Here is a 16,890-nt window from a genome sequence, read left to right as displayed (position 1 = left end):
TGTGCTCTCAAGGCAGCATGATGGGAGCGCGTGACGAGAAGATGAGTGGCGGGGGTTTTGTCCAATGGAGCTGAGGCTCAGACCGAACATGGCCAATGAGAGTGGCAGAAGCGGGTGGGTAGGCGGTGCAGCGCTTCTAGTCTCGTTTGGTTGTGAGAAGTTAGTGGCGCTGCTGCTGGTGCTGTGAGGGGACGGAGACGGCTGGGCTGTGAGAGCAGCGGCGGCCCCGGATCAGCGCGATGCTCACAGACGGCACCGCCGCCCCTGTCGGCGACGAGGAGATAGACTCGGTCACTCCCCGTGCTCCCCCCACTGCCGAGGCCCCTGCCGCGGCCGGGCCCGCCCCGTTGGGGCTGCGGGCCGTGCGCCTCTTCGGGGAGGCTGGGCCCGGCGGGCCAGGAGGCCCCGGAGCGCCCGACGCTGGAGAGGCCGCCCTCGACTTCAAGCTGGCGGCCGCCGTGCTGAGGAGTGGGGGCGGCGGCGGTTCCGGCAGCGATGAGGACGAGGTGTCCGAGGTGAGAGACCGATGGCTGGGCCCGGCTTCTCCGCGCTCAGCCGCTTCCTGACCGGCCTAGGCCGGCTCGCAGCGGCAGCGGCGACCTGGGGCCTGACCTTCTGTGCTCAGTAAAACGGGGCCCAGAACCCAACAGCGAGCCCGTGGGTCCCAGTGTTCAGCCTCCTGTGCACCCAGGAGCGGGGGCCTCCCAGCATCCAACCGCTCGTCTCGCTATGTGCCTCCAATCGTCGTGAGCGGGGGACGTTCCCAGTACCAGCCCTGTGCCCGCGGAATGGGGGCGGGGCCCCGCACCCAAACTCCTCCATTGTGCCCCTAGTCTGTGGGGCTCAGCACCCCCACATTCTCCTCTTCATAGCCAGTCTGGGAGGAGGGTCTCAGCCGCTCAGCCCCTCCCTCCCGGCTGGGAGGGGGTGATTTGAGCACCTCATCTGCACCCAGTCTCGGGGAGATGGGGTCCCAGCACCCACTTTTGTTTATTCAGACTGATGGTCTGGGTGGGGGAGGGGTTTAGTATTCAGCCTTTCTCTCATATAGTGTAGGAGGGTGGTGGCTTCCAGTACCTGGCCACACTGAACCTATTCTGTGCTCCGTCTTAAGGAGTGTCTGAGGTTCCCAGCACTCACTTACTGCTACCCCGACTCAGGAGGAGGAGGTATAGGGGTTCCAAGCACTTAGTCTTGTGATGAGAGGATGGGTTTCTCTCCCTAGAGAAGAATGGAAGGAATCCCACTCTCTAATCTCCCAAACACGTGTATAACCTGAAGGGGTGTGTGTGTGTGGGTGTATACCCATCAACGTCCTATATGGGGTCCGTGTGGGTTCTAAACACTCAGTGAACGCTGCTCCATCTGGTCTAGGGAGGGAAGACAAGTCTAAGTTTTCATCCATCACCACCACCCACTGGTGCTATGGTGAGGGAATTAGTTCAGTTTCCCATGTTACCTAATTGAAGGGGAGAGTTTTGAGGTCCTACCCACTACTACTGCCTCCACCTAAGCAGATGGTTCCTAGTGTCCAAAGCTCATGTGTTGCAGCTCCCCAACCTCTGCACATCTTTGCAAGAGGGAAAAGGTACAATTAACATAATGCTAACCCTCCCACCACCACCAGAATTGGATGCTGGAGTGGATTGAACTTCTCTACTTTACAATTTCACCTGAAGGGATGGAAGGAGGGGCCCAGCACTTATCCTGGTGTCTAGGCACTCCATTGTGCATCTGTCCACTCACCCCCAGACCTGGTGAATTCTGAACTGTTAGGCCTTGTCCAACTAAGAAAGTTGCACTAATTTAATAAAAATACATATTTTTAGTCCAATTGATTTAGGTAAACTTGTGTAAAGTGTGCGGGCACACTTCTTACAGCTTTCTAAATTAAGCTGAATTGATGTCAGTTTAAGTTCCACACCAGGAGTAAGCTGTTTTTAAATTCTAAATTAAACTGGTGGAACTTCTGTGTGTCAACATGGTCTCTGTTTGAGGTTACGGCCCATAAATATCCATGTTCTTGTAAATATTCAAACTGAAATATATTCCAGTGGGGCTGGGGATTATTTGTAAAATACTTGACTCCCCTCCACGCGCTAGCTGAGGGGAAAAAAAAATTGCTTCTCTGTTGGTATCTAGTATGTATCAAGCCTTCTATCTCTGTTCCTTCACATGTTACTGTATATCTGTTTTACAGCAGTGTTTACAAAACACAGGTCTAAGTGAGAACCACTCTGAGAATCTGTCAGCTAAATATGAAATCAAGAAAGATCTAAAACATACCTACAGAGATTCTGAAATAGTATCTTTATTCTGATATTGATGCCATCATACTGGTAAAGATTCTGCTTTGGAAATTTATCCTTTTTGGTGTCAAGTATCAGAGGGGTAGCTGTGTTAGTCTGGATCTGTAAAAAGCAACAAAGAGTCCTGTGGCACCTGTTAGTCTATAAGGTGCCACAGGACTCTTTGTTGCTTTATCCTTTTTGGGTATGTCTATGATGCAGATTAAGGGATGACGGTAGCATGGGTAGGCATACCTGCACCAACTTTACTCTAGTGTGGGTAACAATAATATGAAGATGCAGTGGTAGGGTTTTCAGTGTGGGCCAGCAACCAGAGTACATGATTAGGGTCATTGGAAGGCGTGTACTGGGATGGGTAACCCATGCTGAAGTCCATGTCACTATGTATTCACTAATATTATCCCCACTAGCTAGATTAAAGCTAGCATGGGTAGGCATACCCATGCTACAATCATACCTTAATTTGCGATGTACCTTTAGTTACCTACTTCTCTGTCTCAAGAGATGTGGATGTCGAATTAGTGTCTGTGAAGCACCCTTGTTGAGATCCTCTGGTGAATGAGGCTATTTAATGGCAAAGTACTATTTATAGTTGATGCCTCTAGTCTGTAGATTCATTATAAACCATTGAGGGCAAAAAAGATTAGGAACTTTGTACAAACACTTGCTCAAGGCTGGAGTTTAGAAAATAAGATCTTTCTGCAAGAACAACTTTCTTGTTTAAAACTTTTTAAAAGGTGCTGCCAAATAAATATTCAGAGGCTTCCAAAATACATGCGTAGATAAGTTCTCTTGGTGTTTCTCCCTGAGTTTGATCCTGAATGTGCTCAATACCTGTGCTCGGTATTGGGCAGAGGTGACTGTATGAGGAAACATGACAGAGAAGGATGAGTCTTGACTGATTCCCTGCTAGGTTGTTATGGAACAAGATTGACACAATTCAGGAGGAGCTGTCTTTTAGCCTTGTTCTCTGTGGGAGAATATTAGAGGCACCTGCTGCTGTTGTCCTCTGTCCCAAAGAAGCAACTGTAAGCTCTTGGGATGGAAAACTGCAGCTCTTGAATTAGACAGCTTTGAAAACTTAGCAAGTGTCTGAACTGTGGTCTCAAGTCATGAGTCGCTGACTTGGGTGTATGCTTTGAGGTACTACCAATGCTTGGAATTAGGGAGCACTTGAAGGGAGATTTAAAAATAAATACACCTCTACCCCGATATAATGCAACCTGATATAACATGAATTTGGATATAATGCGGTAAAGCTGCGCTCCAGGGGGGCGGGGCTGCGCGCTCCGGCGGATCAAAGCAAATTCGATATAATGCGGTTTCACCTATAACACGGTAAGATTTTTTGGCTCCCGAGGACAGCATTATATCGGGGTAGAGGTGTAATATGCTTCTGTTTATCCAAATGGCTTGGATGACATCCAAAAGGCTTGGATAAATGGAAGTGTTCTGTAAGTGACATAGGGTTACGTGGGGGGGAGGGGACACTGGCTTCGGGTAACTAGGATTTTCAGATAGCTGGAATTATACTGTACATAAAATGAAGGTTTGCCATGTTCCCTTAATCTGGGCTTTTTCTGCAGTTGGCTTCTATAGTTCTAAAAAAGAAACCATGCTGAAATGACATCAAGTGTAATGTACATAACAAGTGTATGTGCATGTGCAGTATTCTTAATATATTGCATTGATGTGATTTTTAATATGGTAAAATAACTGGACTAGGATTAGTCAATGGCAGATGGAGAAAATAACCAAATAAAATCATCATGGAGGTGCAGAAAATAAAATACAACAGAAGTGTAAAACAAATACAGGATTCAAAAATGAATAAAATTTCACAGAGGCAAGATAAATAATACTTATAGCATTTCTTATCTGAGATTTGAAAGTGCTTTAAAATGGAAATATTATCCCCACATTGCAGATGAGGAAACTGAGGCACAGAGGGGCAGTGATTTGCCCACAGTCACACAGCCAGTCAGTGGCAGAGCTGGGAATAGAACCCAGACCTCCTGACTCCCAGTCCATTTCCCTATTTCCTGCATTATTCTGCATCCTATGAGACACTTAATGGAAAAAAACAGCTGGGGTGGGGATCAGGAAGTCTCTAAAGTAGAAACAGTACCATATATACTCGTTCATTAGTCCGTTCGTTTATAAGCCGATCCTCAAGATGGTTAGGTAAAAATAGCAAAAACTGTATGACCCTTTCATAAGCCAACCCTATATTTCAGGGGTTGGCAAACTTTGGCTCCTGTCCCGTTAGGGTAAGCGTCTAGTGGGCCTGGATGTTTTGTTTACTTGAAGCGTTCACAGGCACAGAGCCCCTCAGCTCCCAGTGGCCGCGGTTTGCTGTTCCCAGCCAATGGGAGCTGCGGGAAGTGGCGCGCCAATTCCCGCAGCTCCCAGTGGCTGGGAACGGCGAACCGCGGCCACAGGGAGCTGAGGGCTCCATGCCTGCAGATGCTCCAGGTAAACAAAATGACAATGTATTAGATATTCAAGTCAATGATTCCATAGAGTTTAAAATCATCAAATTTTGGTGTAGACGTGTTTATAAGCCGACGCCCGCTCTTTGATGTGTCATTTTTTTACCAAAAATATTCAGCTTATGAACGAGTATATACGGTAACTGGATATAATTTTTGAGCAATATCTTTGTCTCAGTTGTTCTAAAGGATTATTCTGTGGATGGAGGCAGAGGAGATGGGCATCAGAAATCGAAAAAACTGAGGAAGGAGAATAATGAGTATAAATTAGTTTTGAGTCAGCACAGGCCAAGAAACTGTACATATGGGGAAAGATTAGGAAACCTTGGGTATGTCTCCACTGCAGTTAGACACTCATGGCTGGCCCATGCCAGCTGACATACCCCTTATGAACACATTTGTCTGTTTGAGTTCAAAGGGAAAATACTTCTGAAACTAGTGGTGCAGATGAACTATGGAGAGGCTAATAAGGTGAGAGAGAAGAGATTCAGGAACCTGACACCTGTGATCACCAGTAAAAATACATCAAATGCAGATTGGTCAACAATTACAGATGATTCAAGTATGATCCATAGGAATCATATGAAGTAGACAAAATATTGTCTACTATTTCTGAAAAAATTAAGAGGGACGCAGTAATTCTCCTGTACTTATAGAAGATATTGCCACCAAAGGTTGTTGCCCCCATCATGTTTAATTTTGGAATCCCCACAGATTGCCCACGGGTTTGGTAACAATAGTGAAGGTCAAAAGATTCACGTTACCTTAAACGTGGCCTGGGTTTGTGATTGCAAGCTGCTGTGGCCTATTTTAAATGAGGCTAGGTCTACACTACCCGCCTGAATCGGCAGGTAGAAATCGATCTCTTGGGTATCGACTTATCGCGTCTCGTCAGGACGCGACAATCGATCCCCGAATCGACGCGCTTACTCCACCAGCGGAGGTGGGAGTAAGCGCCGTCGACTGGGAGCCGCGGCAGTCGATTTTGCCGCCGTCTTCACAACAGGGTAAGTCGGATCTGATACGTCAAATTCAGCTACGCTATTCGCGTAGCTGAATTTGCGTATCTTAAATCGACCCCCCCCTGTAGTGAGGATGTAGCCTGAGTTAATCTAGTTCTGAGTGAACTGCCATCACTGGGAAGCTGGATTCTATTGAGGCTCTGGCAATAGGTGCTGATAGTTTAATAGCCATGCCTATTCACTCCATTTTCTTGATACTAGCTGTGATCCCTATAGGTTAAGTAGGAGGTACGTTGGCAGGGGCATGTGTGTGTGGAGTTTAGGCTACCTGTCCTTTGGCTATAGAAGACTACTAGGTCCAGGGCTATCAATATGTGAATCTTTTACCTTTCACCAAAATTGGGCTGCAGAAATAGAAGTACCAGATTGGAGTAAAGGACTATGATAGTTGAAGTATTTGCAATATTGTGTGCCTCACTGACCTAATATAAAATGAAAAAGCAAGTCGGGGGTCATCCATAACGATAAAGGTACTTGAGGATCTTGGGGCTCAGAGTGGCATCTGACTGCAGTCATATAAAAGTTATACAGGCCTCTTGTGTTCATAGTTATGTAGTCGTGATTTTTCAAAGGAAATTAAAGTTCACCCCGCTATAGAATGTCATTTAGTCCATTTGCATCCCTTTTTCAGAGTGGGTGGCCTGACAGCAGAATTGCCTTATGTATAAAATTTATCTATACCATAAGCCTCTGGGTATATTTACATGAAACATAATTAAAAATCGGACACAACGTACCTTTAGAGTCCCTGTGGTAGGCACCCCATATCCTCCTTAATACATAAGGATTTCTTGCAGGGTGGATAAAAATAAATTATTTAAAAAAATGAAATGGGATTTTTGATCAGTTTTTTTAAAATTTAAATTGCATTTTTATTTAAATACAAATTTCTTCTTAAATAAACCCTTTAAAATTAAATCTGAAATGACAACCCATGTTAAGGCCTAAACCTAATATAATCTATTAACATTTAAATAAAACTTCATCAGTGAGTCCTCTTAAAAACTTTAGTGAGCTAAAGGGTGCTGCTGTTTTAATTATATAATGAATCAGGGACCAAACATCTGTAATTTTTTGAGGCCAACTCAAGCTTTATAAGTGTAACAATGTCATGTAGTGCATTATCTATTTTCAGTCTTTATAACAGAGCAAATACTGGTATTTACATTTTCGCAACTATGTAAGTACTCTGAAGAACGCGGGGACAGACTTCCAAAGGTATTTAGTCACCTACAGATGCAAATAGATGCCTAGTGAGATTTTCAGAAGTGCCAAAGCAGATTATGTGCCCGCGCACATTTGAAAATCCCAGTAAGCACTTACCTGCATCTTGAAGCATCTTAAAAAAAAAAAAAAAAAAAAGACCTTTGTTTCTGGTCACCATGGGACAGATTTTTCAATCTGTCAGCACACTGACTATAAATAACACTTCCTTTGTTTAATATATCAGTTAGTTTGAAATGCAAAACATATTTTAATAAACCTTTTTTTTTGAGTATCCAGTTTATTTAAGGTAGTTTATTAGAAACAGTTTTAAGTTGTGGTTCTTATACATTTTTAATTGATTCCAGTTTATATATAAAAGCAGCTTGACGCATGGGTAATATTAACTAGTAAATAGAAAATGGTGAATGAAATTTCTTAACCTACAATAATTAAAAATTAAGAATGTGAATTAAATGTATGTTAGGCTATATAATTGTTTATACTATATTTACACACACCTTACTTTTTGCTAACCAGGATCAAATTTAGTGTAAAAACTATATTTAGTTGCAAATGAACATGTCTGAATGCTATACCAACCAATGAGAACAGATACTTTCCTAAAGCAAAATTCAAAGTGCAAGTCTAAAACATGATTAGAACTAATGATTTAAATTAGGATTAGAATCGTGAATTAAATCACTCTATCTTGATTTCTTTTATCCAGTTTACACTCAAGCCTTTCTTCTGACCCAAAAAGAACCCCTCCTGAACCCATTCCCCCTCCAAAGTTTTCACCTGAAACAGAAATTACATTTACTTGCATCTGTTATGAGGACTCCCTGGTAGTTCTCAGTGGTATCAGCTGAAGTCAAAAATACTGTGTCCTGGGGAGTAAGTTCTGATTGTCCTAATATGGACATCTATATTTTCAGAAGTGATAACGTTGCTTCAGATATCACCCAAAGTCCTCTTATTTCCTGTGATTTTTATCTTGTCTTACTAATAGAAGTACCCATTTGCGGAATGAGGATAGTGTAACTAAATAAAAATTTAGGAATTAATGAGTTATACTAATCAAGTTCCTTTGTAAATATGGGAAATCTACAAAAATCATATTTATGTATTATCAAATGCATCAGTTATCAGAGAGTTAAAGACATCCTGTTTGAAACCTTTCCATTGACACAGTATGATTTTCAACTCCTGTGATAGTCTAAATTATAAGAACAGTTGGACTCTCTTGTTAGATTATTCTCATTAATACACTTATTTGTAAACCAGCTTTTAAAACTACACTGCCTCTGTGTAAGCTTGAAAGCTTGTGTCTCTCACTAGCAGAAGTTGGTCCAATAAAAAATAATACCTCACCCCCCTTGTCTAACTATCTCTAAGTTTGAGGGAAATGGGTGATATCGGGCGATGGAGGGGGGTCACAATTCAAGCAAAAACCTGTTCCATCAATAGATAGTAACTCATCCCTGGGATTGTTTCTTTTAATTGTTAAACCAGTCCATTTGTGGTCATGAAGGTAAAGGTGTTTTTTGTTGAAGCCTAATTTTGGAGGAACTGTGGGGTCTTTGAAATTTTGGGGATTAAAACAGACCAGGCTGTTTTTCATTTCCTTTTTCCATCTATAACCTCTAATAATCATTTTAATATAAATTGGAGACTTAACATTTTTCCTAACTACTTGTTGTTTGTATAAATTAAATTTTTTTTTGCAATATATCTATCAAAATGTAGCTAGAAGAGTCATGTTCCTGGATATAGTATGTGTTAATACCGTGCAATCATGTTGTGAAGAAACAAATTCATGTGAATGGTCTCATTATTTTTCAGTAGTTCTGCGATAAGATGAGAACTTTTTCTTCTTCTCTCCCCATTCCACTTTTGGCTGGTAGAAACTTGATAAACATTCCTCCTTTTTAAATCCTTCCTCCACAAGGCCTTGTTTCACAATATCCCATAATTCTGACTAAGCAGGTCTGGTGTAACTAAATAAAACTTTAGGGACTCCTTTCAGAGCCATCCAATTTAGCTTTTGAGACAGGTGATGATAGATGGTTAATTGTTGCAGTCTTTGCTGGTCAGAAGAGCCCAAAACTCTGATCCTCACTTGACTATGTAACACTTCTTCTAGATCCATTTGCTGGCCCTACTCCAAAAATCCTTTTGTCTGTTTGAAAATAGAAGACACTTTACTTTAAATATTTGTTTAAATGCACAAAAATATACAGAATATGTGCTTGTGACTTTACTTTAACACGTCAGGGGCCCAGAGTTTCCACTAGGCCCATAAGTTACTCCTCCCCAATTGCTTCCAATAAAACACAGCCCCTCAACAACTCACTTCTTAACTACAGAAATCAAAACTCCCTGATGAAACCTATTCTCCCCATCAATATCCTCCTTACCCAGAAACCTTAGTAAAATGATAAATGTTAGTGTGCCTGGAAGGCTTACAAATCTGGCCTGTTTCAGACCAAAGAGAGAAGGAGATCAGCTTTTTGAGGTGAGTGCATCACAAAGAGAAAGGTCTACCACTAGGCCCCAGTCTTAAATGAAGGGGACTCCAGACCATACTGCTAATGTCAAACATGACAGAGCACAGGGAGAGAGGCCATCCCTTAAGTAGATATTCAAGCTATTCATGGTTAAAAACAGCACATTATTTACCACTTGTATTTTAATCTTGAGTTTCCGGTGGAGCAGAATGTAGCACGGGAATTGTATTGGGGTTGCTTTGTTCACTGGAATAGACTTTTGTTAGGATAACTCTTAAGGTTTACCCTATATTTCATTTGCTGGCTCTGCAGTGGCAGAACATGCATGTAAACTTGTATGTGCTAGGTTTGAAAAGTTTTACTAAAAATGGCACAAGATTTGGAAAAGCTCAGCATGGTCTCCACCAAGCTATATACTTCTATATAGTAGGTGACTTGTATGTGGAACACTCTCTTAACTTCTTTCAGGGGGCTGCTTTTTCTCTCTTCTGCTGGCAGTTGAAGGGCATAGCAGTTACTTTTCCTACAGGAGATCCTGTGAGTTTTATCTTATGTGGGAGTAGTCACTTTTAAATATTGAGGCTCTCTGGTGTGCCTGAAGCATATAGGTGGGGTGGTGATCAGCTTGCTGAATTGCTAGATGGCGTGCTCATCTGTTCTGTTCGTGCATTTTTAAGCCCTCTTCTTTTTTGTATTGTCAAGTTTTCTAAAAGTTATCTAGAACTGACGACTCTTTTAAAACTGGCACAATTATATGGAAATCACATTTTGGGGCCTAAACTGCTTGACGGCTCATCAGTAGAACCTTTCACATTGGGCCTTGCTTGAAAAAGACCACTTTTACAAATAATTGTTTACTCTACCTGAGCCCAGGTGGTGGTAGCTGATCAAAGCAGCCCTCTCAATGATTTTTTTTCTAGACTGAGAAAAAAATGTACTTGTAAAATGTATTTGTTATGTTTTTAAAGTGAGCAATTTCCCTAGTATAAAGAAGACCAATTTTGGGCAGAGTAGTAAATAAAGAAGACTGAATAAACTATGGGCTCCCAATCCACCAGACATGTGGTCTGTTTTCCCATGTTTTCCTCTTTTGAGTTTGACAAGGGTGATGTGAACATTCCTCCTGTAGTGAAGTAGAAAGGAGGTGACAGCTCCCCCAGCCTCAACGCACAAGCATACCTTGTTAGAAAGGAGAATGGAATCTTTCACACCCAGGAATGGGGAGTTATCCCTTAACTTGTGCGTTTTGTGAAGATTCAACCTGAAATATATACAGTAGATGGTTTTCCCTCCTAGGGTTGCTGGTGGTATAAGCAGCTTCCCCCAGTAGAGCGTAAAAGACAAACCCAAGGAAGTCCATTAGTTTTTAAACAAAAAGTGGTTTTATGCTGCTTCTGGTAATTTGAGGTTTGTCTTTGATATTTTTTTAAAAAATTTATTGTGTTGAAATACTTGAACTAGAGCCTGGCTACACTGTTTCTGTCTCATCTTGGAGTAAAGTCATATTACATTTCTTATGTTGGTTATTTCCTTGAAAACAGTGATGTCAAATACAGGGTTGTTTCCATAGAAATAGATGACATCAGAAATTGACTTTGGTGCAAGATCTGAGGGATGGGAATAAATGAGCTGCGGGGAAACCTTTTGAAGCAGTTATTAAATAATGAAAAAATGGATCAACTGATTAGTAAATTGATTAGTGTATGCTGAAATATACTTGAACACATATAATGCTTAATAAATATAACTGTTTCCCTTAGACACTAAGGCCTAGTCATCTATCTGTTTAAGGCCTTCCTTAGGTACAAGACTAGTCTGTTCTCCCCTTGATGTGTACACTTAACTCCCACTAGGTTTCATGTATTATGAATATGCTTTGAGAATAGAGCAGATGGCAGTTGGAACCAACTCTGTATATATGGTGAGTCCCTTGCTGATAACTGCAAAGAACCATTTGAAGCTAAAACTACCTCAACCTACCTGTCTACTAATCAGTCCTGGCTGCAGTCTTTTTTTTATTTTATAACTCTTAAACTAGTGACTGAAATATCTACCAATCTTGTAGCCTTTTTTATAGGCAATTCAAAGGAGTTTCTGCACTTGTTCTGTTTTTCTGCTATCCTTACTTAACCATGACAAAACTACAAGATTATAGGAACACTTCCTATATTTTGAATTTGTTGCCTTTCAAGAATGTTAGTTTAATTTCTTTTGTGGTTGAACTTCCACAGATCACATGGTCCTACTCCAATAATGGCTTCATCCTTAGCTCTGCCCTGGTAGAGTTTCCAGTATTCATGAAACTATTCAGAGGTATTGCTTCATTTTAAATACCTATTTTGGTATAGGAAAGTTCAGTTGAATATCTGAGAGAAATCTGCTGATGTGTTTTATATGGACCATCTGTCCAACTCTCTTCCCCCCCCCCCCCCCCCCCCCCCAAGAATGTCTGCCCATAAAAGTTACTTGACATTGATTTGTTAATACTAGCTTAAGAAAATTCAAAGCCTAGGACTCTGGATGTCTAACTTTTATCATGGAGGAATGTTCCCATACTGCATTTCTGTCTTGATGTATCACATAGGTATGTATTTGCATATGCAAACATTGGCCTGACTTTTGAGAAGTGACTGGTGATTTTGTGTGTCCAGCATGAGATGCGTTGATGAGGTATTGCAGGTTGGGCACTCATAATTGCTGATCACTTTTGAAAATATATGGCAGAGTGTTTTGTAAATACCTTGCGTTACTAAAAGCCATCTTAAGAAAATATGTAAGTGTTAAGTAATGTTAACTAAGGATACCTAGTACTTGAATTTCAGACTTCAGAGCACAGCACATGTCTGCTTTGCATTTGGGAAGTAGTCTTTCTTATGTGCCCAGTGACACACTATAAATCTAGTATTTTGTATGATCTACAAAATGAATTTACAATAGACGGCATTTTGAAGTAAACATATTACAGCCTGGTTCCTACAGTCTTGTTTTTTCACTTCCTGATGACCGCTTAATGTCATGGAATGCTGGTCTCTTAAGGGGAGAAAAATCTCTTCAAAGGTATGCAGTTTGGCTTTTTTGTCTATTGGGGCAGCGTTAAGATTGTGAAGTTGTGTGTGGTGGTTTTTGTACGAGTGCAACCTTAGCTCTGAATTTTCTGAGGTGGTAAAATGTTGAATATGAGGTAATTTTCACTCAAAAATGGTATGTCTGCAACCTCAGATTCACCTGGACATTCTCCTTATGCTTGCTGACTGCTTAAGATATTCAGCAGTAGAGGTCCACTCTGGCTCCTGAGATCTGACAGAGAATAGCTCCTTTCATGCACAACTTAAGAGGTATGCAGGAGGGAGGATCTTTTCCTGGGCACCTTATATGCTCAACAGATGGGTAGAGGGGGTAAGGGAGGGGAAGCTAACCAGCTCCCTCCACCAAAACCAACCTCTGGAGTCTCTGTCCTCAACAAACTACAGTTGGATTGTTGGCCTTCCAGCAATCCCTCCAGTCTTACGGGGGCGGGGGCCTGATAACCTTATTTATGCTTACTGGGAGCTTAAACAGGGCTTCTGGTGAGTGTTGTAGATTAAGGATCCTAACAACCCTTTTTAAAGCTTCTAGAGGCAATGTATGTGCAAGTACAATAATTGTTTTTAGGCTTGCAGTGAGGGTGGGGTCCTACTCCAAGACTTTCAGTGGGAGTTTGTGTGTGTTGGGGGGAGGCATCATCGTCCATGTGTGTGTGTAAAGCAGTGGCACTAATGAACCTCTTAAAATGTACAGTGATTTGGAAAATCTGTTGCTTCCTTGTGACACCTCATACTCTACTGGAACTGTAGGTGGCCCCCAAGGTCTATGCTCCCCCCATGTATCCGTGCTTGTATGCACCTCTTGTGATCATAAGATGAGAGAGGTGGGGCAGAGCAGGGAAGTATTAGCCTTCGCGTGGAGATGGGACATGTCTACACAAGCACTTTTGTCGGTCAGGGGTGTAGGGGGGAAAAAAACACACCCCTAACTAATATAAGTTATACTGACAGAAGCACTGGTGTGGACAGCGCTATGTTGTTGGGAGATGCTATCCTTCTGACATAGCTACCGCCGCTCATTGGGGATAGTTTAATTATGCTGATGGGAGAGCAGCTACACAGGAGACCTTACAGCGATGCATCTGCAGTGGTACAGCTGTTCCACTGTAAGGTCTCTAGTGTAGACATAGCCTAAATACATAAACCTAGTAAACGTGATTAAATGATGATCTGGCAAAAACTGTTAAATTATTCTGTGATTACCATCTTTTTAAAATTACAAACAAGTTTATTTTTAAAATTTACAAACAGTAAATACAATTTTTGGTGGAAGACTTTTTTTGCCAGTGAAAAACCTTCCTAGTAGTGATTGGTTTGCATAGAATCATAAAAATGAAGGGCTGCAAGGGACCTTAATAAGTCAAGTCCAGCCCCCTGCTCTGAGGCAGGACAAGGTAAAGGTAGACTGATCCCTGACAAGTATTTGTCCAACCTGTTCTTAAAAGCCTCCAGTGATAAGTTCCAAGAGAGGTTGTAGAATCCCTATCTTTTATAGTGAGGAGGTTTTTCCTAACATCTAGCCTATAATTTCCTTGCTGCAGATTAAGCTGATTACTGTCCTACTTCCAGTTGATCACTGTCCTCTTTATAACAACCCTTAACATGTTTGAAGACTGTTATCAGGCTTCCCCTCCGTTTTCTTCTCTCGACTAAACGTGCCCAGTTTTTTAACCTGTCCTCATAGGTCAGGTTTTCTAAACCTTTTTCCATTTTTGTTGCTCTCCTCTGGACTCCCTCCAGTTTGTCCACATGTTTCTAAAATGTGGAGCCCAGAGTTTGATGCAGAACTCCAGCTGAGGCCTCATCAGTTCTGAGCTGAGCAGGACAGTTACCTCTCATGTCTAATACAACACTCTTGTTAATACACCCAGGAAAGGTATTAGTCTTTTTCATAACTGCAGCACATTGTTGACTCATATTTAGTTTGTGATCCAGTGTAACTCCAGATCCTTTTCAGCGGTACCACCACCGAGCCAGTTATTCCCCATTTTGTAGTTGTGCATTTGATTTTCCTTCTTAAGTGAAGTTCTCTGCAGTTTTCTTGAATTTCATCTTGTTGATTTCAGACCAATTCTCCAATTTGTCAAGGACATTATAAATTCAAAGCCTGTCCTGCAAAGTGCAAACCTCTCCCAGTTTGATGTCATCCAGAGATTTTATAAGCATGCTCCCCACTCTATTATCCAAGTTATTAATGAAAATATTGAATAGAACTGAACCCAAGACTGAGTCCTGCAGGTCCCTACTAGATAAATCCTCCCAGTTTGACAGCAAACCATGGATAACTACTCTTTGAGTTTGTCTTTCAGCCAGTTGTGCACCGACCTTACAATAATTACATCTAAACCACATTTCCATAGTTTGCTTATGAAAATGTCATGTGGTACTGTCAAAATCAAGATATATTATGACTACTGCATTCCCCCATCGACTAGGCCAGTAACCCTGTCAAAGAAGGAAATTAAGTTGGTTAGACACGATTTGTTCTTGACAAATCCTTGCTGGCTATTCCTTATAACCCTGTTATCCTCTAGGTACTTACAAATTGATTGCTTAATAATTTGTTCCCGCATCTTTCCAGGTATTTAATTTATGCTGGTTGGCCTATTGTTTCCTGGGTCCTCTTTGTTACCCTTTTTAAAGATAGGTACTATGTTTGCCCTTCACCAGTCCTCTGGGACCTCACCTGCCTACATGATTTCTTGAAAATAGTTGCTGATGGTTCAGAGATTGCTTCAGCTAGGTCCTTAAGTACTCTAGGATGAATTTCATCAGGCCCTGTCAACTTGAATACATTTATTATCTGACTCATCTAAATATTCTTTAACCTGTGTTCCCTATTTTGGCTTACATTCCTTCCCCCTTGTTTAATATTAATTGTGTTAAATATCTGGTCACCATTAACCTCTTAAGTGATGATGGAAGCATCTTGCCTTCTTGATGTCATCAGTTATTAGCTCTCTTTCCCCACTAAGTAGGGGACCTACACATTCCTTCATCTTTCTCTTGCTCCTAATGCATTTAAATAACCTATATTTAGTGTCCCTTACTAGGTGTAACTCATTTTGTGCTTTAGCCTTTCTGATTTTGTCCCCACATGCTTGTGCTATTCTCTTGTACTCCTCCTTAACAATTTGTCCATGTTTCCACTTTTTTAGGATTCCTTTTCAATTTTTCAGGTCATTAAAGAGCTCCTGATGGAGCCATACTGGCCTCTTACTATTCTTCCGAACTTTCCATCAAATCGGGATAGCTTGTAGTTATGCCTTTAATATTGCCCCTGTGAGAAATTACCAGCTCCCCTGGACTACTTTAGCCCTTAATTTTCTTCCCTTTGGACCTTGCTTACCAGTCCCGAGTTGGTTAAAGCCTGTGTTTTTTGAAGTCCATTGTCATTGTCTTGCTCTCACTCCTTCCTTTCCTTAGAATCATGAAATCATCATTTCATGATAATTTTCACCCAATGTGCCTTCCAGCTGCAGATTCACTATCAATTCCTCCATGTTGGTCAGACTCAAGTCTAAAATGGCTGTCCTTGCTCCACTTTCTGAACCAAAAAGTTGTCCCCAATAGATTCCAAGAACTTACTGGAAATCTTGTGTTTTACCATATTACTTTACCACAACAGCTGTCTGGCTAGTTAAAGTTTCCCTTTACTATCAGGTCTTGTATTGGATATTTATTTATTCTAGAATGCCTTCTTCCTGATTTGGTGGTTCATAGTAGACCCATACCATGATGTCAGCCCTATTTCCCCCCCTTATTTTTGCCCAGAGATTTTCAACTGTTCTGCCTCTCACCTCATCCTTACCTCAGAACAAGTGTATATATTCTTGATGTATAATGCAACACCTTTTTTTCCTGCCTGTCCTTCCTGAACAAGCTACTTTTCTATACCAATATTCTAGTCATGACTTATCCTACCAAGTCTCTGTGGTGCCAGTTAAGTCATAATTTATCTTATGTACTTCCAGTTCTTCCTGTATATTCTCCATTTTGAGGTCTGTCTCAGGGCTAGAAACTTATAAATAGAAAATTAGATCCTCAATAATGTGAAGTCCTGATTTGTTAGAGCTGGTATGCCATTCTGACATTAATACTTAAACATAATTTAAAAATTGTTTAGGCGTTTAATCACATTTTGGTTTTGAACACTGGACCTTAACTAGATTAATCCAGTGCATTTTTGTCTCGTTTCTCTTTTTGCTACAAAGTGGCAAAATTAAGACTTTAGAACTGTGAGCCTCTGTATTTAGGGTGCCATAACTCAT

General features: G+C 41.4%; 1 protein-coding gene across 1 annotated transcript in view; it reads left to right on the top strand.

Annotated features, from left to right (window-relative positions):
• The first annotated feature begins 239 nt into the window (after window positions 1-239).
• ANKHD1 (ankyrin repeat and KH domain containing 1) overlaps window positions 240-16,890 on the top strand; it is a 195,988-nt gene continuing 179,337 nt past the window's right edge. The window contains exon 1 of the mRNA XM_065410006.1: window positions 240-515. Within this exon, the coding sequence (XP_065266078.1) occupies window positions 240-515 (276 nt within the window). The remainder of the gene's footprint in view (window positions 516-16,890) is intronic.

Source organism: Emys orbicularis, chromosome 8, assembly GCF_028017835.1.
Source record: "Emys orbicularis isolate rEmyOrb1 chromosome 8, rEmyOrb1.hap1, whole genome shotgun sequence".
In the NCBI taxonomy this organism is placed as follows: domain Eukaryota; kingdom Metazoa; phylum Chordata; order Testudines; family Emydidae; genus Emys; species Emys orbicularis.
The sequence above is the reverse complement of the archived record's forward strand: the minus strand, read 5'-3'. Positions and strand labels throughout refer to the sequence as shown.